Here is a 25,135-nt window from a genome sequence, read left to right as displayed (position 1 = left end):
TTTGCAGGGTGCATGGATTGCCTATGCCTTTGTCTATCCAGTTGACTCATCAATATCTCTGTAGTCCCCGTACTTAGATAGTTCTCATATTTCCTGGTCGCATTATTTATATCTGGAACTGGTAATACTCTAATAATTGACGTAAGAACAAAATATTTCTCCACTTAATAAATGTAGAACGACTAATTTTTAGGAACTAGTTGATTTGGCAATGCACGAGATTAAAAGTTTTTTCAAATGACTAGAATGACCCCTTCCCTCTGGTTTTAGAGCAATTTCATTGTGGCCAGTTCAGCGCTGAATTGTCATTTCGCGATGAAACAGCCGCAAAGATTTGATGGGTCTGAGAGCTACAGCAGGGCAGGAATCTCAGGCTGACTGCCTGCTGGCACCTCTCCCGGAAGGGGACGATTCACAATCTGGCACCTCTCGAGTGATTACCGCCCCCCCCCCCAAAGTTCTTCCCTTCCTCTCTTCTCCCTGTCTGCAATCTGCCGACACCTCTCCCTGTTCCTTGAAGGGAATGATTCAGCGCTGCCACCTCTCTGTCTGCTCCTGTGTCTGCAGCAGCAATGGAAGGGAATGTTTCAGCGCGGCTGTTTCATCACAGTCGTGCTGAAACGGCCATGTGAATCATCCTATTCCATTCTCTTACCCTGCCCCAAAACATCTTTGCATGATTTTGTAGCAGCGTCATGAAATTTCATATAAATATTTATTATGAATTTATAAATCACTTTTTCTTTATTGCAGTGGGAAAGTAAAACCATACTTCGTAATGAGCCTTTAGTTTTAGAAGGTGGCTATGAAAACTGGCTGCTTTGTTATCCTATGTATACCACAAATGCTAAAGTTACTGCACCTCAGAAAGGCATGAATGAAGCAATGTCCGTCTCATGTAAGTTTCATAAAATGTGTTTACTGAGAAATTATGTCTATAGGGGACTATTTTGTGGGACAGGGAGTCTTTGCTTTGGTTTTGTTTTCTCAGTTCAAAAGTTGTATCTAGTACTAAACAAGAGTCTGATTTTTTTTGTAGCTGAGAGAGATCAAGTTAATGGGGAATTTTAAATAATTTTGTGACTGAAATGTGCTTACATGAATTCATTAGAATGATTATGTAGAAACATAGAAACTGACGGCAGAAAAGGGCCACGGCCCATCCAGTCTGTCCACACCAATGACCCACCACTACCTTCCCCTATGTAGAGATCCCACGTACCAATCCCATTTTGTCTTAAAATCTAGTACGCTGCTGGCCTCAATTACCTGTAGTAATCAACCAGCCTTTCGGTGAAGAAATATTTTCTGGTGTCACCATGAAATTTCCCACCCCTGAGTTTCAACAGATGCCCTCTTGTTGATGTGGGACCTTTGAGAAAAAAGATGTCCTCTTCCACCTCGATACAGCCCGTGAGATATTTGAATGTCTCGATCATGTCACCCCTCTCTCTGCGTTCCTCGAGTGAGTATAGCTGCAATTTTTTCCAGCCGTTCCTCATACGGGAGAGACCCGAGACCATCCGGGTGGCCATTCGCTGAACCGACTCAACTCTCAGCACATCTTTGCGGTAATGTGGCCTCCAGAATTGTACACAGTATTCCAGATGGGGGGTCTCACCATGGATCTGTACAATGGCATTTATGACCTCGGGCTTACGGCTGACGAAAACTCTACGGATACAACCTATGATTTGTCTAGCCTTGGATGAAGCTTTCTCCACTTGATTGGCAGTCTTCATGTCTTCACTAATGATCACCCCCAAGTCACGTTCTGCTACAGTCTGTGCTAGGGTCTCACCATTTAGGGTGTAAGTCTTGCATGGATTTTTGCTGCCAAGGTGCATGACCTTGCATTTTTTGGCATTGAAACTTAGTTGCCAGGTCCTGGACCAATGCTCCAGCAGGAGTAGGTCAGGCGTCATACTGTCGGGCATTGAGCTTTTGTCAGGCACTGTGCTTTTGTCTGTTGTGCTCTTGCCTACTACATTGCAAAATTTGGCGTCATCGGCGAATAACGTAATTTTACCTCAAAGCCCCTTAGCCAAGCCTCTTACGAAGATAATAATAATAATAACAGCTTATATACCGCAATATCGTTAAGTTCTATGCGGTTTACAATAGATTAAACGAGGTACAAATTGATTGAATTTAAGAGGGGGAAGAGGAGAGTTAATAGGACCGGAAATGCTTTGTTGAGGAGAAAGAGATTAATAGGACAGAGGAATCACTATGGAGGAGAAAGAAGATGAGTGGGTCAGTTGTCTAGATACTTTAGGAACAGTTGAGTTTTTTAGACGTTTTCTGAAGTCCTTATAAGTAGTGGGCGAAAGCAGTTGATCTAGGTCTTTACCCCACAATGCTGCTTGATGTGAAAGAAGGTGTTCATGGTGTTTTTTCAGTTTACAACCTCTAACTGGGGGAGAAACGAAGTAGGAATGAGAGCTTCTCTTGTGTCTGTTGGCAGAGAAGGAGAAAAGGTCAATTATGTATTTAGGGGCAAGTCCGTTTAGCGCTTTAAAGCAGAAGCAGGTGAATTTAAACTTTATGCATGCTTCCATTGGTAGCCAATGTAACTGCCGGTAGTAGGGTGATACATGATCAAATTTCTTTAGTCCGAAGATTAATCTGACCGCTGCATTTTGCATTAGTTGTATACGTCGCATATTTTTTTGGGAAATGGCTAAGTAGGCGATGTTACAGTAGTCAAGTTGACTTAGTACGAGGGATTGGACCAGGGTTCTGAATGCCGACGTATCGAAATAAGCTTTAATGGATCTGAGTTTCCAGAGAGTGAAGAAACCCTTTCTGATTAAGGAGTCTACCTGGTCTTTCATGGTTAGGCATTGATCTAGAGTTATGCCTAGCATCTTTATGGTGGGCTGGATGGGGTGATTAAGTTCATTGATGCATAGAGGTGTTTTGGTGTCAAACGGATGTGGTGAAGCAGTGAAGAATTTTGTTTTTTTCTGAATTAAGTTTGAGCTTGAAGTTTGTCATCCATTGCTCCATTATGTTTATGGCTTCTGAAGCCTTGGGAATAGTTTCTGAAATAGTCAGCAAATTGGATTATAATCGTGAAGTCATCTGCATAACTGAATAGTTTTATCCCCAGCTGAGTTAATTGCAAGCTCAGTGAGGACCTGTAGACTTTAAATAGCAATGAAGACAATGGGATCGGGTCCAGGACCGAGCCTTGCGGCACTCTGCTGATCACCTCCGTCATTTCGGAGGGGGTGTCGTTCACCACCACCCTCTGAAGTCTACCTCCAAGCCAGTCCCTAGCCCATGCAGTCAATGTGTCACCTAATCTCATCTAACTTATCTTGCTCAATAATCTGCGGTGTGGGACGCTGTCGAATGCTTTGCTGAAGTCCAAGTATATGATGTCTAGGGACTCCCCCCCATATCCAGCTTCCTCGTTACCCAGTCAAAGAAGTTGATCAGATTGGATTGACAGGACTTTCCCTTTGTAAATCCATGTTGATTAAAAGCAATACATCCCAATCATCTATGTAGTGAAGGGGAATATAAATACTGTACTCCCCCGATATTCACGGGGGTTCCGTTCCAGGAACCCCCACAAATCTTGAAAAAACTGCGAATACCTGCAAGTTTCTTCATCCATAATGATCTGACTTACCTCATTAGAAAATCTCAGCAATCCAGAGCATCTCTTAGAAAAGAATACTGTAGTGCAGGGCTGCCCAATTCCGGTCCTCGATCTACAAGCAGGCCAGGTTTTCAGGATATCCATAATGAATACTCAAGAGAGAGATTTGCCTGTACTGCCTTCTTGGTATGCAAATCTCTTATGAATGTTCATTGTGGATATCCTGAAAACCTGGCCTGCCTGTAGATCTTGAGGACTGGACGTGGGCATCCCTGCTGTAGTGTGTGCTGTCACCTTATTTAAGATTCTGTTCTTCTGTTATTCTTCAACCAGTGCTGTGAAAGTTGGGATATGGTCAAGGATTTTGAGTAAAGCATATACCTCCCTATTTGCAGTATTCAAAAGCATATACTGTATGGTTCTAATGTAGCTCTCTCTTTTTTAATAAAATCACTATTTGTTTTAGTGGACTTCAGTTATCCATCCTTGGAAGAGCCACCACCTCCTGTAGAGCTAAATGAAGTGTCGAATAATTTAGAGGAAAAAGTAAAATCTTTAAATATGCCAAGTCCAAGTGGACCAGTATCTAAACCTAAGGTTCAACCAAGTTATCCTGTGAATATCATTCCACAGGTATGTGACTGTATATTATTCAGCTTATACTTGCAATGTAAGTTTAACTAAAAGCTTTTTATTCTTGTAACCATACTAAGATCAGCATGTGAAAGAACAATATCTATATTTTTAAACACAATTGCTTCAGTTGAGGTTTTGAAACAAATTTATATGGAATAATTTGTATGTTTTTTTTCTTTTTAAAATTATATTTCAACCAATATAACTTGAAGCTATAATCTGAGCATTCATAAAGAAATTTGAAGCAATTTGTGTTCTGTTGATTTCTACTTGCCTTTTGAACTTTATTTAAGGCTGTAAGAGTGTTTCTAGTGCAATAGACACATCATTCTGGACCATTTGGGTTTTGTATCCCTGGTCACGAGATCCTGTGTAGAGAGCCTCATTTACATTTTTCTGTTCTTCCTCTATTACTCTGGGCTATCTTCCAATTCCTCAGTGTTATTCTCTACAAGTGAGATGGTAGGAGCCAGTCTGTTCTGCTCGTGTTTACTTTAAATTTAATTTGGTTTTTTTTTATCCAGTCAGTAGGCTTTTTGGGGCTACAGAGACTCCCAATTAAAGGACATCTCTGGCTACAGAGAACACAGACTCTGAGGTCAGTAGTCTGTAGCCAAGGGGCAGCCTGCTTGGCAGCACACCTGATCTGGCAGCCTGCATTAACAGTCTGGGTGCTCAGGGACCATTCCCTTAGGAGCATGGCTCGCTCCAGGTTATGTTCGCAGAGAGCTTGAGCACAGGCTGCGAATGACCCCGTAATGACTTTGCATGCGAGTTCCAATGAGGGTTGAGGTCTCATTATGGCTAGTTGAACTGAGGGCAGTCTGAAGAAGCAAGCTATACGGATATTCTGGCATGTCTGAGGCAGCTTCAGCCCTTTTGCAGCTCTCAGAACCAGCATGACACAGCGAGTAAGGCCGTGAGAAATTTGGGGTGGGGGGGGGAGGGTTGTCTTCAAATGTAATTTTTAAAGGTTTCTGGGGTTAGAGATGGTGTCTCCTACCTCTATAAAATTCTGTTCCCTGAAATTTTTGACCCTTTATTTAGCTCCCATGGTAGCCATTTGGATTTCTCAATTTGAAATAGAAGGACAAGCAGGCAACACGTTCTCACATATGGTTGATGTCATCGGACCCCGGAACAGACAGTGCAAAAGTGTAGCTTTAACTTCTTAAGAAGTCTCAAGACCGCCTGTACTGTGTATGTGCGAATGCCTTTCTACCCAATGTCAGCCCCTGGGACCATCAGTTCTTTGTTTTCCACAGACCTAAGATGATGTATTGTTGGAGTCATTCCAATAGCGCATTTGTTTCCTTTCCATTTTTGCCTTCCTGTTTCTTTTTTCTTCATTCCCCTTTTTTAACCTTTTAGTTTTCACCTCGTTGAAATTTTTTTTCTTTTCAGGATTCTTTTGTTAATAATAATAATAACAGCTTATATACCGCAATACCGTGAAGTTCTATGCGGTTTACAAAGATTAAGCAAAGGTACAAATTGATTGACTTTAAGAGGGGAGGAAGAAAGAGGGTTAATAGGACAGGAAATCCATTTTTGAGGAGAGAGTGATCAATAGAACAAGTTTGTTTTCCTTGTTGGGGGCCTTTGTCTCCCTTTCCACCTATCTTCTGGCAGGAAACATTGAGTATTTTTGAGGTATACTTGTACCACCACCCTCAGTGAAAATAGCTTCCTTTGACTTAGCCTCGACGGTTTTCCCTTCCATGTCAAAGCTTTCCAGTGGATTCAAAAAGTGCTCTTGGTGCAGCAGGGCCATCTCAGTCACTGATTTCCCCATAAGTGATGGATTCAGTGCCTTGGTCCTGAAATTTTGTACTTGGTGCTTGACCCTTCAAAAAAGTTCTTTGAAGGATCGACACCTACGGATTCGGTACCGCCATCGGCACCATCTGTTTAGCAGACTAAGAAGCATGTTTCACCTTCACACCATACACCACTGGCATCTCCAGCATCAAGTATGTAGATGCATGCCAAATTACGTAAGCAGCACTCCCTGTCTGTGCAGGTCATGTCATCTGTAAGGCGTGCCTTTTCCTCGAAGCCTCCAATGCCTCAGCACTCTGCAGCACCATCTGTGCCGATGTCAAATATGGTACCAGTGCAACCCAACCAGGACATATTAGCGACAGATGCGTCCATGTCTGGATAAGGAGCCTACCTGCATGGCCTTCATACTCAGGGAACTTATACTGTTCAAGAGCAATCCTTTTCACATAGCTCTCGTCTTTGTCTTCCAAATAACATACATACAAAAATACACAATAACAAAAACCAAAACAACAAAACTTAGAGCTACGAGCGATCCGCAGAGCACTGCACACATTCAGGATCGTCTTCTCAATCAAGTGATCTTCATAAGCACATACAATAAGTTGCTAGGTACTATATAAACAAACAATGAGGTACTGGATCTTGCCTCCTTTGCCAAGAAGCGACTCAAGATGGAAATTGGGCCATTCCACAAAGCATCTTTCTCGAAGCTGTATGCCTAGCAGGCACCCAAAACAAGCTAGCGGACAAGCTGAGCATGTCTCTTTAACCTCACGAGTGTTCCTGAACTCAAAAACAGTACAGCAAATCTTATAGCCTAAGTGGTTTACATTCAGTTACTCAAGCATTTTTCCAGTGGGCTCACACACTGTCTAATGTACCTAGGGCAATGGGGGATTAGGTGACTTGCCCAGGGTCACAAGGAGCAGCATGTGATTTGAACCTTCAGCCTCAGGGTGCTGAGGCTGTAGCTCTAACCACTGTGCCACACACTCCCCACATTGATTCATGATGAGATATTTTTGCGGACACACACATTCTTCCATAAAGTAGTCTCTAAATGTCGTTTCAACTACCATAGGGCTGCTTGTTTTCTTTCCCAAATGATGATCCCATCCTTGTGGTGCTGCACTCCAGTCCTTGGACTGTAAATGTGCCTTGGCTTTATTACCTAGACCGGACCGAACCTTATGGAAATTCAACTCACCAATTCCTATCTTTTGATCCAAACACTTTAGGACTCCAGTACCAAAAGAGCTTTTTCCACATGGTTAATGGCCCACAGTTTGTTTTGCTGTACTCGGGCTGGGTTGCCGCTGAAAGGTAGTGTCGCAGCACATAATGTCAGAGTGATAGCAACTTGAGTGGCTTCCCTATGTTCTGTTCCCATTGAGGACATTTGTACAACAACCACTTGGTCCACAATTCATACTTTCACTTCCCATTACTATCTGGAGACTTATTCTAGATGGGATAGGCAGATCAGTCAACCAGTTCTTCAAATTTCTTTTCTGCTTATATGCCAACTATCCCTCCATCCCTTTCATCCTAGGTAGGAAGTCCCATCTGTGAGAATATGCTGCTTGCTTGTCCTGGGATAAAGCACAGTTATTTACCTGTAGCAGGTATTATCTATGGACAGCAGACAGATATTCTCACAACCCTCCTGCCTCCCCTAGTTGGCTTCTTACACGCATGCGCAATACGGGTGATCTCGAATTCTAAAGAAGTTAATGACAGTATACTTTTGCACTAATCTGTACCGGGGCGCCATGGTTGACATCATACATCTGTGAGAATATCTGCCTGCTGTCCCTAGATAACACCTGTTGCAGGTAAGTAACTGTGCTCTCCTGATAATTAAAAAATCATACCTGTTTTGCATCTTTTTGTGGCATGTTAAATTTTTGCTATTTCTTTTTTTTTTTTGTATAGGTGGATCGTACTAAAAAGCCTACAATTAAAATGGCTATTAATGCACTGAATGTTGAAAATCTAGTCTCTGATGATCAGCCTGCTCAGAATGGCAAAAATATTGTTCCAGATCGTTCAACGAAACCAAAATTTGTAAGTCCATCAAAGGAAGAAAAGAAACGGGCATTAGAGAAAATCAGAAGAGAAAAAGAAATGTTGGAAGAAGCACAGAAAGAAAAACTTGAACGGGACCTGGAAGAAAAGCAGGCAAAAGAGGAGCAAAGAGAGAGAGAAGAAAAAGAACTCAAAGAAAATCAAGCAAAAGAAGAAGCCCAGAGGAAAGACGACAAGGCCAAAGAAAGCGCTGAAGAAAGGAAAAAGGAAGAGCAAGAAGTACAGGAAAGGAAAAGGAAAATTAGAATGGAAATCGACCAGGAGAGAGAGCCTAAGGAATCAAAAGAAAGTGGATCTCAGTCACCAGAAGTATCAAGAAAGTCTTTGGGAGAATCAGGAATGGGATTTAAAAGTTCAATCAAGGTGAATAATTATTTAAATGTTATCTTATAACTGTCAAAAGTATCATTAGGGACCTATAGAACGGCATAGACAACTGAGCATTATGTACATAATATATTCTATTGGAAGAGCTAAGAAATAGAAAAATGTACAACTGCTAAAGATCTAGGTCATCATTTTAATATTTTCAAAGATTTTGTCCATTTGCCAACCTTGGTAACTTTTGAGTTTTACCGAATGCCATATTCCTCAACTGAGAGATTTGAGTACCTAGTTTCTCCTCTTCAAATCTTTACTAACACAAAAATACATGCATGAAGAGTCAGGCTTGGCGAGGCCCATGGTAAAGAGCTATATTTTAATTTGCTGCCCTTACTTTACTGTTTCTTTAATTTACATTAAACAAGATTGTTTCTATGCAGTAATGTTTCCAAATGGGTTAGCTTTGTGCATATTGTGGCAGAAATGAATTTCATTCTTAAACCTCAAGGTATGTTGGCGTTTATCTTAATCTCTCAGATTTAGTGTGAACCCTTATCTTCAACATTGTGGCAAGGGAAACCACTTTTGGGGATTTTTAAGAGAAGATAAGATATTTTAGGCAACATATCAAAATGTGCTTAGAAAATCTTTTGAAGAGCAATACAGAAATAGGTAATGACATTTCAGTGAGTCTGTGGGGAGAGAGAAAATCTTCCCTTCTTTTGGAACTCTAAAAGATCCGAGCTTGACTGTATGTGCATCACTTCTGTGCTGCATCATTGCCTGGGATCTTTGTTTTCCATTGAGCTGGTAATATATGTTTTCCCCTCAGCAGTTTCTTCACTGTGCCTTTATGCATTGGTTACAGGTAGAGAATGACACAGAGTAGAGCAGTAATGCTTAGTGCAGTGGCTTAAGAACCTGGAGTGAAATCCTGAAGATGCCAGGGCATACCTCTTTTCATGTACTCTCCTATTTATTTATTTATTTATTTATTTCTTCCATTTGTCGCACATACCTATACAAGCTCTAGGCGACATTACAGAGGAAGGGGTTAGAAGAGGGTAGAGAGGACTATGGAGGGCAGGAAGGAGTGGAGAGAAGAGAAGCTTTAGAATATTTCATAGAAATTCCTAACTTTACAGATAGGAGCACCATCTATGTAAATGATATCTAAATGAATTAAAGTAATATTTTAGTTCAGTCCTCATTCCCTTGCTGTTAAGTTTTGTCTATCACTGTTATTATCCTTTATTTATAGATTGTAAGCCACCTAGATAGCACATCCTTAAGGCGGGTTAGAAAGTTTTTAATAAACTTAAAACTTAGTCACTTGTACTTGTATATAATATGTAAAGCCTCTTTGATTGTAATCACAGAAAGGCAATATTGAATCCCATCCATCCCTTTTCCTTGATACATTCCAAGGATGGAAAAACAAAATAAGACGACCCAGAATATGTAGATGTCTCAACTGGGTGTCTAGACTTTGATGCTGTACCTAGTGGTTCACTAATTGGTGGAAAATTTTGATACTACCTCTTGCGGGATCATACTGCGTTCAGTATTGGTCGCCGCACCTCAAGAAGGACATGGCGGTACTTGAGAGAGTCCAAAGGAGAGCAACGAAACTGGTAAGAGGGCTGGAACACTGCCCATACGCCGAGAGGTTGGATAGGCTGGGGCTCTTCTCTCTGGAAAAAAGGAGGCTCAGGGGAGATATGATAGAGACCTTCAAGATCATGAGGGGCATAGAGAGGGTGGATAGGGACAGATTCTTCAGACTGAAGGGGACAACAAGTACAAGGGGGCATTTGGAGAAACTGAAGGGAGATAGGTTCAAAACAAATGCAAGGAAGTTTTTTTTCACCCAAAGGGTCGTTGACACTTGGAATTCGCTACCAGAGGAAGTGATCAGGCAGAGTACGGTACAGGGATTCAAACAGGGATTGGACGGATTCCTGAGGGATAAAGGGATTGTGGGATACTGAGAGAGGTGCTGGGATGTAATACAAGTATAGAAGGCTAACCAGGTAAAAAGTATAGAAAGCCAACCAGGTCGTGCATGTGCAAGACCGGGGGGTTTGGACTTCGATGGGACAATAGGACTTCAAATGAGAAACCAAGGTGGCAAGGGGGCCCCTTCTGGTGATTCAGACAGGTCGTGACCTGTTGGGCCGCCGCGGGAGCGGACTGCTGGGCAGGATGGACCTGTGGTCTGATCCGGCGGAGGCACTGCTTATGTTCTTATTATTAATTATTTAACTAATTTTTACAGAAAGCTTCTCCCATTAAAATGTAGCATAATCAAGCTTGCAGTTAGCAAGATATATAAAATATTTCTTAAAAGCTAATTAATTTCAAAAATATATCTGAAGTCTAAAGGAAAATTAACTTTTCCCTTCCAATTCCTCACAGAGAAGCATTAACACTAGCCTTCAAAGAAGGTCAGTGTTTGAGAACATTAAGCACTGGCAATCGTTATATATTTCAAGCATCTCTGTACAGAGAACTGCTCATTTTCCTCAATGTCAGAATATCTGCACAAGCTTCAAATGGACCTGGGGTCAGGCCACAGATACATCTCAGGTGCATGTGGGACCTTGTATGCCCTCTTTGATCTTGGTTTTGGCAATCTTTGAGGAGTGTCTGCCTAGGAGGACCTGTGAGTGGCTCTGTTGATCCTATGCCTGACATAAGAATTTGATTTAATGACTTAATATACTTAATACAATGAAGTTGTAAAGCGGGTTACGAAGCTAAATTATAACAACATAAACTGAAAATAATATAAAATGAAAACCCTGAAAGAGTTTCAATACAATCGGAAAGAGAAAAAAATTAAGCAATACTCCTGTAGTTGACTGTGGTCCTGTCTGAATAATTTATCAGTGCTTCAGCTTTGGTATTGATGCAGAAAGTTGTGCAGCTAATCCTTGATTTATTCGTCTGATGTTTTATCAATGGTGGCACCTCAGTTGATCCTGAAGTTGATGTCAGCCACCCCAATGTTCATTTTGAACACACTGGGGGAAGAAGCTCCCCAAAGGCATTGATTTGCATTGTTATAGATACCCACAATGAGGGGCTACCCACTCTTTGGTTTTTACTGCTGGCTAGACACAGACTTGAACATCTCCACTGGACTATTTTTATGGGCTAGAGTTGGAACATTTTTGGGGGTTAGCTTATTAAACATAAGAACATAAGAGTTGCCATACTGGGACAGATCGAAGGTCCATCAAGCCTACTATATTGTTTCCATCAGTGGCCAATCCAGGTCACAGTACCTGGCAAGGTCCCAAAAGAAAAACAGCTCCAAAACGGTGGAGCTCTTTGAAAAAGAAGAGCTTGTGTGGTTTTTCCCTCAAAAGTTAAGTTTTCTTCAGGAAAGGAGGAAGTCCCCCCTGGAAGACCTCTCCACTGATATTTATTATGGAAATGGATAATATAATTTCATTTAAGAAACCAAAGGCTGAAATAGTAAGTGTATTCCAATACCCCAATCTCCTGACATAAGGCATGATGGTGCCTGCTCATAAGATCTTGAAGGGATACAAATGAGAAGGTGGGAGAACCTCATGCACCCTGCTAACAAGAAGGAAGACTATATTTAGAGTCTAGAAGGCTCATTTTATTTTGTTGTATCTGCTTTCAAGAGTACCAAGATCCCTTTGGATGAAAAGTGTTCCAGTGCGTTATGCTCTTTTCCCTACCTATCACCTTACTAACTATTTGTCAGCCAGTACCGTATTTTCACGCATATAACGCGCGCGTTATACGCGTTTTTACCTACCGCGCATACCCCTCGCGCGTTATATGCGTGAGCGCGGTATACCAAAGTTTTAAAACATAGTTCCCACCCCGCCCGACGCCCGATTCACCCCCCCAGCAGGACCGCTCGCACCCCCACCCCGAACGACCGCTCGCACGCGCTCCCACCCGCACCCGCATCCACGATCGGAGCAAGAGGGAGCCCAAGCCCTCTTGCCCGGCCGACTCCCCGACGTCCGATACATCCCCCCCCCCGGCAGGACCACTCGCACCCCCACCCCGAACGACCGCCGACTTCCCGACAATATCGGGCCAGAAGGGAGCCCAAACCCTCCTGGCCACGGCGACCCCCTAACCCCACCCCGCACTACATTACGGGCAGGAGGGATCCCAGGCCCTCCTGCCCTCGACGCAAACCCCCCTCCCCCCCAAGAACCTCCGACCGCCCCCCAGCCGACCCGCGATCCCCCTGGCGACCCCCACGACCCCCCTACCCCCCTTCCCCGTACCTTTGGTAGTTGGGCCAGAAGGGAGCCCAAACCCTCCTGGCCACGGCGACCCCCTAACCCCACCCCGCACTACATTACGGGCAGGAGGGATCCCAGGCCCTCCTGCCCTCGACGCAAACCCCCCTCCCCCCCAAGAACCTCCGACCGCCCCCCAGCCGACCCGCGATCCCCCTGGCGACCCCCACGACCCCCCCACCCCCCCTTCCCCGTACCTTTAGTAGTTGGCCGGACAGACGGGAGCCAAACCCGCCTGTCCGGCAGGCAGCCAACGAAGGAATGAGGCCGGATTGGCCCATCCATCCTAAAGCTCCGCCTACTGGTGGGGCCTAAGGCGCGTGGGCCAATCAGAATAGGCCCTGGAGCCTTAGGTCCCACCTGGGGGCGCGGCCTGAGGCACATGGGCCCAACCCGACCATGTGCCTCAGGGGTGGGGTTAGGGGGTCGCCGTGGCCAGGAGGATTTGGGCTCCCTCCTGGCCCGATATTGTTGGGGAGTCGGCGGTCCTTCGGGGGGGGGGGGAGGGATGTATCGGACGTCGGGGGGGGGCATCAGGCTTTCAGGATGGGGACAGACCTTCAAGGGGGGACAGTGCACGGAAGTCAGGGGGGGTGAACGGAGAGTCGGGACAGCGCACGGAAAGTCAGGGCGGGCGAAAGGAGCGTCGGGCAGCATGCGCGGTATACCCGTGAGCGCGGTATATCAAAGTTTTTGTGCAAATCATCGTGATTTCTGCGCGCTATATTCGTGTGCGCGTTTTATACGGGTGCGTGTTATTTGCGTGAAAATACGGTACATTTCAGGAACCTTGTATAAGACTGAGAAATTCAGATTCTCTCCCTCAGCATAAACCTGCAGAACTTAAGTCACTAGTATGAAAAGTGAAGAAACGTGGAAAGTACATGGTAGATTTATCAAATAGCATCAAAAGCTTCTGTTGGTATTGGAATTCACAAGCTCTCATGGATACAAGCTTCAGACTTTCATTTTGATATGAAAATTTGCAGATGTTTTCAAGGAGCAAATCCTCTTTGAAAAATAAGGTTACTTAGGTCGTTTCCTCAGATAAAACACTGTGAAATGTTTCAAGTCCTTTCCAAAGAACCATGCTCTTCCTATTAGAAGTTTTGGATCTGGACTGGAGCTTGGGAGACCTTGCTGTTGTCCAGTGATGTAGGTATCTGTTTTATCATCCCTTTGATCAGTCAGACATGGTAAGACCTTCACTCTCCCCAAACAGCAGAGGACCAAGAAAACCCAACCTGTTTTTCAGCCAAAACCTTGCATGGGGTTTTGATGGCTCCAGGAGAACATAGCCTCCATCCAGCTGAAAGTTCATCAGGTTAAGGTTTTTCACACTTTGTTGGATCATTATAATCACTGGCTTCAGGCTGTGTCTATTCAACCTACCACATAGTCCAATGAGAGCATCTTGGTCAAATCTAGTTACCAGGAAATACTTATCAAAATGCTCTCCTTCCTCTTGGAGACCAGTGTTGTCAAAGATATCCCACCAGAGGAAAGAAGTCAGGCATTTTATTCCAAATATTTTCTGGTTGTTTTCTTCAAGTTTTCATTAATATCACCAAGGATGATTCTGTTTCATAGTAACATAGTAAATGACAGTAGATTGACCTGTATTGTCCATCCAGTCCACTCAACATGTTAAGGTTATGTAAGTGTTGCTTTGATTTTTATTATCTTGCTTATAGGGATCCTCTGTTCTATGCATCTTTAAATTATGTCACTGTTTTGTCCCCTTCACCTCCACTGGCAAAACATGCTAGATTCCACATACGGTATATATGTGTTAAGTAGTGTTTTACAACTTGCTTATTTATTGTAGTTATGCTATAGTGTATTCATTTTTCAGGTACAGCTTAAATTTCCATTTTGCAATCTACTATGTATGCTAATAATTTCATAACAAAAGAAAATGAAGATATTTTTATCCATTTTTTTTGCTGATGTGTTTTCCACCTCAATATGTTACAGCATACTGAGGTTAAAGGACACCTGGAAAATGGAATTGAAAACAAAAATATTTTGAGGGAAAATGCTGAAGAAGATATCGAAAGACCTAGGGTAAGTATTGTGCTTAACGTTATTATAGTGCTAATAGGAGTTCACAATGTATACAGATATCAAACCCTCACTAGACCCCTACAAATCCCTCCAACTATCGCCCCATCTCCATCCTCTCCTTCCTATCCAAGCTACTTGAACGTGGTGTTCACCGTCATTGCCTGGACTTCCTTTCATCTCAAGCTATTCTTGACCCACATTAATCTGGCTTTTGCCCACTCCATTCCACAGAAATTGCCCTTGCTGTAGTCGCTAATGACCTGTTTGCCCAGATCCAATGGCCTCTATTCTATCCTCATCCTTCTCTATCTGCTGCCTTCAGTACCACCTACTTCCCAATGGGCTGTCCTCACTGGGTTTCCAGGATTATATTCTCTCCTGATTTTCTTCCTACCTCTCCCATTATACTTTGTGTATGCAATGGTGGATCCTCTTCCACTGCTATCCCACTGTCAATTGGTGTACCTTCTCTCTATCTATCTATCCATCCATCCATTTCCTCTGTACACTGATCTCCACACCAGACGTCGCCATAGGAATCCAGACAGTCTCAGCCTGCCCGTCCAACAGTGCTGCTGGATGTCTCACTACCATCTAAGACTGAATATTACTAAGACTGCGCTCCTTATCTCACCTAAACCCACCTCCCTCCCCCAATTCTCTGTGTTTGGGCAACACTCTTCTCCTTCCTGTCCTGTCAGCTTGCAACCTTGGGGTCCTCTTTCTTTTTCCACTCGGATCCAAAAAACCGCTAAAGCCTGTCACTTCTTCTATAATATTACCAAAATCTAACCTCTCCTTTCTGAGCACACTTCCAAAACCCTTATCCACAATCTCATCAACTCTTGCTTAAACTACTGTAATTTACTTCTCTCAGGTCTTTCACTTAACCATCTCTCCCCCCTTCAATCTGTTCAAAATTCTGTTGCACAGCTTATATTCTGCCAGAGCTGCCATACTCACATTATTCTTGTCCTCAAGTCTCTTCATTGGCTCCCCAACCATTTCCATATGCAGTTTCATCTTACTGACTTACAAGTGCATTCACTGTGCAGCCTCTAAAATCTCTCCTTACTTATATCCCCCCAAGCTCTCCCTGTGAACTCCATTCATCAGGTAAGTCCTTTCTCCTCCACTACCAACTCCAGGTTCCATCCCTTCTGTCTTGCTACACTGTATTCAAATCTAAGCTAAAAACCTATTTTTAGAGGCTGCTTTAAACTTCTAACTCTCTCTCACTGTAAGATATTTATGTCCATCCTATCATTCTCTCTGCAAGAAACTCCCCAACCCAATATGTCCTGTCCAACCAAATTAGATTTTAATGAGCAGGGATTGTCTATTGCATGCTAAATGTACAGCACTGCTACTTCCTTTGCACTTTTCTAAGGCCTTCACTTTTCTTTCCCTCTGCCTCTCATTTCCCCTTCCCTCCTTATCCTTGTTTTGATACCACCAGCCTTTGTAGCCTTGTAATTCTACATATTTTTCCCACCAATGAGCATATTTTGATAGGCAGTCTGTGTAGCTACTCTCTCTCAAATTCATCTCCAAGACAGTCTGCTCCCTTGATCCTTTTCCTTCATCCTGGATTCTTTCTTTAGGTGGTCTTCTATGATAATCCTCTGAATCTAAGTCTTCAGTCTTGAGGTGCCAATTACCTGGAAACATGCCCTTGTATGACCTCTTATAAGAAAAAAAAACAACCCCCCCCTCCCCCCAACTACACATGATTCTCTCTCAGGGTTTCCGCAACTGGCATTGTGCTTGTTGCAGGTTTCCGGGTCTCACTGCATCTTTGTCAGATAGAAACCGACGTTTCAGCCATCATGCTGTTGCTTTCTTCAGGGTATGCTCTGAAGCCTGCAGTCTGACCAACTGACTTTCCCGTCAAAATTAATATTGGTAGACTGGCCTGTTCTCAGTCAGATCAGTGAACTCACTATTTCCAAAGTCACACTGCAGACTTAAGAGCATACCCTGAAGAAAGCCACAGCATGATGGCTGAAATGTCTGTTTCTACCTGACAAATACACAGCGACACCCAGAAACCTGCAACAAGCACAATGACAGCTGTGGGAACCCTGAGAGAACATCTTTAAACCTAACAGAGACTTTTCTATTCTATGAACTTTCACAACAAAATTCAAATTTCTGACCAACTGACTTTCCTGCCAAAATTCAAATTGGTGGACTGCCCTGATCCCAATCAGGTCAGTGAATCCACTGTTTCCAAAGTCACACTGCAGACTTCAGAGCATACCCTGAAGAAAGCCACAGCATGATGGCTGAAACGTCGGTTTCTACCTGACAAAGACGCAGCGAGACCCAAAAACCTTCCTGTTTAAACTCTTGAGAAGGCTGTGTTTGCTCAACTTCACCAAATACAGGCCTCAGGGTTCTTCATCCCAGGCAGTTCTGTTTTCATCCAATTCATAGTACTGAGACTTAGATCAGGGGCCCATTTAATTAATTCCATGTTATGCTTGACCTGGTGATCTCACTCGAACTCACCCTGATCTTGAGTTAGTTAACCAATCTCTTTTGCTGGCTCACCTAGCAGACATTGACCTCTCTGGCACTGACTTGTAGTGGGGTGGTTGGTTTGTTTTCCCTGACTTCTTCTTATCAGTAGTGCTTCCTTCTTCCTCTTCTGCTCCTTTATCACTATCTTAGGGTGTGCTTCAGGGCCTGGTGCTTGCACAATTACTATTTTTAAGTCTCCTTTCAACTCTTGATTCAGTTCCAAGGTGTGTGTCTGTGTACTTTTGCACAGAAAACATCTTGATGGTTGCCCCATGGTTACCTCTGCCACATAGCTGTCATTAACCGACACCCTGATAAGTCCTGGCTTTCCCTCTTTCTTGAACATTTCATCTCCCTCCCTCATCCTTGGTTATTTCAACATTCATGCTCAACAACCTTTCTGACTCTTATGCTTCTAGACTTGTAGCCCTAACATCCTTATTTGAACTTTAGTAGTGACTATTATGCTTCTAGACTTGTAGCCCTAACATCCTTATTTGAACTTTAGTAGAGAATGACACGGAGACAAATTTTTCCTCATTCCCACAGGAACTCAATTTCCCCATCCTGTCCCCACAAGTTTTGTCCCTGTCTCATTCCTGTAAGCTCAGTCTTGATTTTAAAGTGTTTGAGGCTTGTGCAGATAAGGACACCGAGTGGTTCGAAAAGCCAAAAGAGAGTATGAAGAGAAGCTAGCCAGGGAAGCATGAAATTTCAAACCGTTCTTTAGATATGTTAAAGGGAAGCAACCGGCTAGGGAGGAGGTGGGACCGCTGGATGACGGAGACAGGAAAGGAGTGGTGAAGGAGGAGAAAGAAGTTTCAGAAAGACTTAACATGTTCTTTTCGTCTGTATTTACAAACGAAGCAACATCCAACATACCGGAACCTGAGCAATTCTACAATGGAAATCAAGCAGAAAAATTAACATCCATGGAAGTGAGCCTTGAAGATGTACGCAGGCAGATAGAAAAACTAAAAACTGACAAATCCCCGGGTCCAGATGGAATCCATCCAAGGGTTCTGAAGGAATTAAAGGAGGAGATAGCGGAACTACTGCAGCAAATTTGCAATCTATCCCTGAAAAGAGGCATGATCCCGGAGGACTGGAAGATAGCCAACGTTACGCCTATCTTTAAAAAGGGATCAAAAGGTGACCCAGGAAACTACAGACCGGTGAGTCTGACCTCGGTTCCGGGGAAAATGGCGGAAGCACTGATAAAAGAAAACATCGATGAACATTTTGAAAGAAACGAACTTCTGATAACCAGCCAACATGGTTTCTGCAAGGGGAGATCATGCCTAACGAACTTATTGCACTTCTTCGAAGGAATTAACAAACGGATGGACAAAGGAGACCCCATAGACATCATATATCTGGATTTCCAAAAAGCCTTTGACAAGGTGCCCCATGAACACCTACTCCGGAAACTGAAGAACCATCGGGTGGAAGGAGACGTACATAGATGGATCAGAAACTGGTTGGCGAGTAGGAAACAGAGGGTAGGAATAAAGGACCACTACTCGGACTGGAGGAGGGTCACAAGTGGGGTCCCGCAGGGCTCGGTGCTCGGGCCACTGCTATTTAATATATTCATAAATGATCTAGAAACAGGGACAAAGTGTGAGATAATAAAATTTGCGGACGACACCAAACTATTTAGTGGAGCTCGGACTAAAGAGGACTGCGAAGAATTGCAAAGGGACTTGAACAAACTAGGGGAATGGGCGACGAGATGGCAGATGAAGTTCAACGTTGAGAAATGTAAAGTATTACATGTGGGAAACAGAAACCCGAGGTACAACTATACGATGAAAGGGATGTTATTAAATGGAGTACCCAAGAAAGGGACTTGGGGGTAATGGTGGACATGACAATGAAGCCGACGGCACAGTGCGCAACGGCCGCTAAGAAGGCAAACAGAATGCTAGGCATAATCAAGAAGGGTATTACAACCAGAATGAAAGAAGTTATCCTGCCATTGTATCGGGCGATGGTGCGTCCGCATCTGGAGTACTGCGTCCAGTATTGGTCGCCGTACCTTAAGAAGGACAGGGCGTTACTCGAGAAGATTCATAGGAGAGCGACGCATCTGATAAAGGGGATGGAAAACCTTTCATACGCTGAGAGATTGGAGGAACTGGGTCTCTTTTCCCTGGAGAAGAGGAGACTTAGAGGGGATATGATAGAGACTTACAAGATCATGAAGGGCATAGAGAGAGTAGAGAGGGACAGTTTCTTCAAACTTTCAGATAATAAAAGAACAAGAGGGCATTCGGAAAAGTAGAAAGGGGACAGATTCAAAACGAATGCTAGGAAGTTCTTCTTTACCCAACGTGTGGTGGACACCTGGAATGCGCTTCCAGAGAGCGTAATAGGGCAGAGTACGGTACTGGGGTTCAAGAAAAGATTAGACAATTTCCTGCTGGAAAAGGGGATAGATAGAGGATTACTGCACAGGTCCTGGACCTGTTGGCCACCGTGTGAGTGGACTGCTGGGCACAATGGACCTCAGGTCTGACCCAGCAGAGGCATTGCTTATGTTCTTATGACAGAGCTTTCAGGAACGGGACAGGAAAAGAACTCATCGGGGCAGAAAAATGAGTTCCCGTGGGAATGGGGAAAAATTTGTCCCCATGTCGTTCTCTAATCTTTAGCTGTGCTATACCACCCCTGCCCACCAGAATGACCACTGCCTTGCTCTTGTCTTCTCCAACTGCTCTATCACAAATTTCTCCTTGGCAGTCCTTCCCCTTTCTGACCATCCCAGCCCCAGTTGATCTCCACCTGTACATTTAGGAATCTTCAGACCATCAACCCCGGCACACTCCACCACTATTTTGCCCCTCCTCTCTATCACCATGCTTACACAAGTCTGTAAATGAAGCTGTTTCCTCCTATAACACCACTCTCTCCTCTGTTCTGAATACCCCATTCTCTATAAGGTACCCCAAACCCCAGCCCTGGCAAAACTCTAAAATCCACTATTTACGCTCCTGTGCCAGGTCTGCTGAAGGGCTCTGGCTCAGATCCCATACTCATGCTGATTTCATTCATTTCAAATTCCTCCTGACCTCCTTCCAATCCACTGTCTCACTTGCACCTTCTTGTTCAGTTTCTGTCTTGATTAGATTGTAAGCTCTTTTGAATAGGGACTCTTTTCTATGTTTTGATGAACAGTGCTGCGTATGTCTAGTAGAACTATAGAAGTGATTGGTGGTAGTATTTGATTGAAAGGTTTTGTTTTTCCCTAATCCCCAGAGAGATCCATTGATGAGAGCACGAAGTGAGGAAATGGGGAGAGTAGTACCAGGACTTCCAGAAGGCTGGGTAAAGGTAATATGCAAATTTTTTAAAAAAAACTATAATAATAATAATAAGTTTTATGTGATGGGCATTTTGAATGTGTAGGGGGGATTAATTCTGAAATGGGTATTACCGTATTTTCGCGGATATAACGCGCACCATTGTAAAACGCGCACAGGGGTATAGCGCGCAGAAATCACGATGATATGTACAAAAACTTTTCTATACCGCGCTCAGGCATATAACGCGCATGCTGCCCGACTCTCCTCTGGCCACCCCGACTCTCCTTTCGCCCTCCCCGACTCTCATCTGGTTGCCCCGACTCACCCTGACTTTCGGTGCACTGCCCCGACTCTCCTCTGGTTGCCCCGACTCACCGTTCACCCGCCCTGACTTTCGGTGCACTGCCCCGCCTCTCCGTGCCTGTCCCCCTTGAAGTCCTGTCCCCCCTTGAAGGTCTGCCTGTCCCCCCTTGAAGGTCTGCCTGTCCCCCCTTGAAGTCCTGTCCCCATCCTGAAAGCCTGATGCCCCCCCTCGACGTCCGATTCTTCTCCCCCCTCGGCAGGACCACTCGCACCCCCACCCCGAAGGACCGCCGACTCCCCGACAATATTGGGCCAGGAGGGAGCCCAAATCCTCCTGGCCACGGCGACCCCCTAACCCCACCCCGCACTACATTACGGGCAGGAGGGATCCCAGGCCCTCCTGCCCTCGACGCAAACCCCCTCCCCCCAACGACCGCCCCCCCCCAAGAACCTCCGCCCGTCCCCCAGCCGACCCGCGACCCCCCTGGCCGACCCCCACGACACCCCCACCCGCCTTCCCCGTACTTTGTGTAGTTGGGCCAGAAGGGAGCCCAAACCCTCCTGGCCACGGCGACCCCCTAACCCCACCCCGCACTACATTACGGGCAGGAGGGATCCCAGGCCCTCCTGCCCTCGACGCAAACCCCCCTCCCTCCAACGACCGCCCCCCCCCAAGAACCTCCGACCGACCCGCGACCCCCCTGGCCGACCCCCCCACCCCCCTTCCCCGTACCTTTGGAAGTTGGCCGGACAGACGGGAGCCAAACCCGCCTGTCCGGCAGGCAGCCAACGAAGGAATGAGGCCGGATTGGCCCATCCGTCCTAAAGCTCCGCCTACTGGTGGGGCCTAAGGCGCGTGGGCCAATCAGAATAGGCCCTGGAGCCTTAGGTCCCACCTGGGGGCGCGGCCTGAGGCACATGGGCCAAACCCGACCATGTGTCTCAGGCCGCGCCCCCAGGTGGGACCTAAGGCTCCAGGGCCTATTCTGATTGGCCCACGCGCCTTAGGCCCCACCAGTAGGCGGAGCTTTAGGACGGATGGGCCAATCCGGCCTCATTCCTTCGTTGGCTGCCTGCCGGACAGGCGGGTTTGGCTCCCGTCTGTCCGGCCAACTTCCAAAGGTACGGGGAAGGGGGGTGGGGGGGTCGGCCAGGGGGGTCGCGGGTCGGTCGGAGGTTCTTGGGGGGGGGCGGTCGTTGGAGGGAGGGGGGTTTGCGTCGAGGGCAGGAGGGCCTGGGATCCCTCCTGCCCGTAATGTAGTGCGGGGTGGGGTTAGGGGGTCGCCGTGGCCAGGAGGGTTTGGGCTCCCTTCTGGCCCAACTACACAAAGTACGGGGAAGGCGGGTGGGGGTGTCGTGGGGGTCGGCCAGGGGGGTCGCGGGTCGGCTGGGGGACGGGCGGAGGTTCTGGGGGGGGGGGGTCGTTGGGGGGGGGGGGTTTGCGTCGAGGGCAGGAGGGCCTTGGATCCCTCCTGCCCGTAATGTAGTGCGGGGTGGGGTTAGGGGGTCGCCGTGGCCAGGAGGGTTTGGGCTCCCTCCTGGCCCGATATTGTTGGGGAGTCGGCGGTCCTTCGGGGTGAGGGTGCGAGTGGTCCTGCCGGGGGGGGGATGTATCGGACGTCGGGGAGTCGGCCGGGCAAGAGGGCTTGGGCTCCCTCTTGCTCCGATCGTGGATGCGGGTGCGGGTGGGAGCGCGTGCGAGCGGTCGTTCGGGGTGGGGGTGCGAGCGGTCCTGCTGGGGGGGTGAATCGGGCGTCGGGCGGGGTGGGAACTATGTTTAAAAACTTTTGTATACCGCGCTCAGGCATATAACGCGCGAGGGGTATGCGCGGTACGTAAAATCACGTATAACGCGCGCGTTATATCCGCGAAAATACGGTAATAGTATATTAAGTATGTCATTGATGTATAAAATGTGGTATTTAATGTTACACTTATTGTAAGTTTTGAAAATAATAAAGAATTGGGAAAAAAAAACTATAATGGATTTTTATTTTAGATATAAGTTAATTCAGTAGTTGGTTGTTTGTGTTTTGAGCTGTTAGCTGGTAGTAATTGAAGTGAGTAACTTTACTTGCCTATATTATATAAAAACACATTTGAATGGTGCTAATTCTGTATAAATATTTTTATTAGAGGCCAACCAGATTTCAGTATCTGTACTGAAAATGGCTCAAAATGCATATTTGGTTTGTTATGGCTGAAAATGCTAGTGACTCCGTTTGATCATGTGGAGTAGGGGAAGGTTGGCATTGGTTTGTCAGCCACTATTTTTTTTTTATTGTAATATTCAAAAATTGCACAGGTGACTTTAGCGACCTTTAAACTTTCAATCTGCTTTTCTCACACTAGTTTCTTGATTCAGTTACTGGAACGTATCGTTACTACCACTCTCCAACCCATACAGTCCATATGTATCCACCTGAAATTACGCCATCTACTCCTCCTTCCACTCCTCCAACTCCTAAAGCCAAGCAACAAGCTGCTAGTGACAGAGACCATGATCACTCTAAACTGAAGCGTTCCTACTCATCACCTGACATCGCCCAAGCTATTAAGGAGGAAGAAAAGAAAAAAATGCCTGTGATTCCCACTGTTAATCGTGAAAATAAGTAAGTTGTAACAGATTCTAAAAATGTAAAAATCATTTGTCTCACTGAATGCATGCTCACAGCATGAGTCGAGATGAATGCATGATTTAATCCTACATTCACAAAAGTTTATTTAGCTATGGGACAGAAGTTTGACTAGCCCTATAATTAAAACAAAAAGAAGCAAAAGTATGATTAATTGTATTAAGGAAGAGGGATGTCTAAGTATGTATATGTTTGGATAGATTATTTTATTGATATGGGAGGTGGATGGGGGGAATTAAAACATGTATAATAATATTGTGTAAGAATGTCAAGTGAGTTATGTGAATTAATTGTAATAATATTGTACACTTGTTGAGAGAAATAAAAAGGAATAAAGATTAAAAAAAAAAAAAAAGAAGCAAAATGACTACAAATAAAATCTATCCAGCAACAGTGGAAGCATGGACTAGTAATGGAAGAGGAAACTTTGGGCTCCTTTTACTAAGCCGCATTAAGGCATTAACACGCTAAATTGCACGCGCTAGACGCTAACGCCAGCATTGAGCTGGTGTTCTAGCCGCGTAGCACGTGTTATAACGTACTAACGCAGCTTAGTAAAAGGAGCCCTTTAAGACTAGAAATATAAAAAAATGGATATAATGAAATGTATTAATAACATGCTAACCTAAAGAATAGGCTTGACCATGTATCGGCATCCTTCTGCATCAGGATTCCAAGGTTCTTGTAAAATAAAATCAATAAAAATGTCTCTCGGCATTTAAGCAGTTTTTTTGTAGGCGCGCAGTCCTTAAATTTTTTTATATAAGCGTTTTTTATCAAATTTTAAATGAAACTTGAAACTTAAACTGTTAGTAAACAACAAAGCACTGAATGAAAGAGCAGAATGAAACAGAAAAAGGAAACAATAGCAAATAGAGGTACTTTCAGAAGTGCTTAAAATATATTATTGATTAAAAGATTAAAAAATGAAAATGCAGTTGATTACAATTGGGGGAGGGAGTTCTGATATTGCTTTATTATGATATTTTGCATAGTCATAAATAAAATCAAACAGAATTATGATGTTCAGCAGATCTGTCTAGTAATTCAGTGAATCTGGGGAAACTATAGGAAGCCTCTCCACACGAGGTCTTAAATGTTAAACAGCATAACATAAATTTGACCCACTCTTCTACCCAAGACCCAGTGTAACTCCACAAACAACAGAGTAACGCGATCAAATCGTGTGTGAAGAGAAGGAATATACAGATAGGGTTATACTTCCATCCCCCGGAACAGAATGAGCAGACATATAATGAAATGTTTTCAGAGATCAGGAAAGCTAGCAAACTGGGCAACAGTAGTATAATGGGTGATGTCAATTACTGCAATCTTATGATATCTAAATAAAAGCATAATCTCAAAACCACCAAATGAAAATAAAAATATTATGCTTGACACTCCATAGACAGCTACATTATCCTGTGTATATAAGAATGCAGACTCCAAACAAAGCACTGTTTGCTTATTTTCCTAATAGAAGAAAAAACCTGTGAGGAAAAAATATATGTAGAGAAAAAAGGCATTAGTTAAAGCTTCATGAACCTT

At 44.6% G+C, this 25,135-nt stretch overlaps 1 protein-coding gene across 2 annotated transcripts in view; it reads left to right on the top strand.

Moving 5' to 3' along the window:
* USP8 (ubiquitin specific peptidase 8) overlaps positions 1-25,135 on the top strand; it is a 73,849-nt gene that overhangs the window by 26,802 nt on the left and 21,912 nt on the right. For both annotated transcript variants that reach the window (XM_033919975.1, XM_033919976.1), the window contains 6 exons: positions 754-898; positions 4,080-4,246; positions 7,973-8,488; positions 14,725-14,814; positions 20,602-20,676; positions 23,304-23,563. In XM_033919975.1, coding sequence (XP_033775866.1) covers positions 754-898; positions 4,080-4,246; positions 7,973-8,488; positions 14,725-14,814; positions 20,602-20,676; positions 23,304-23,563 — 1,253 coding nt within the window. The remainder of the gene's footprint in view (positions 1-753; positions 899-4,079; positions 4,247-7,972; positions 8,489-14,724; positions 14,815-20,601; positions 20,677-23,303; positions 23,564-25,135) is intronic.

Source organism: Geotrypetes seraphini, chromosome 14 (assembly GCF_902459505.1).
Source record: "Geotrypetes seraphini chromosome 14, aGeoSer1.1, whole genome shotgun sequence".
Taxonomy (NCBI): Eukaryota; Metazoa; Chordata; class Amphibia; order Gymnophiona; family Dermophiidae; genus Geotrypetes; species Geotrypetes seraphini.
The sequence above is the reverse complement of the archived record's forward strand: the minus strand, read 5'-3'. Positions and strand labels throughout refer to the sequence as shown.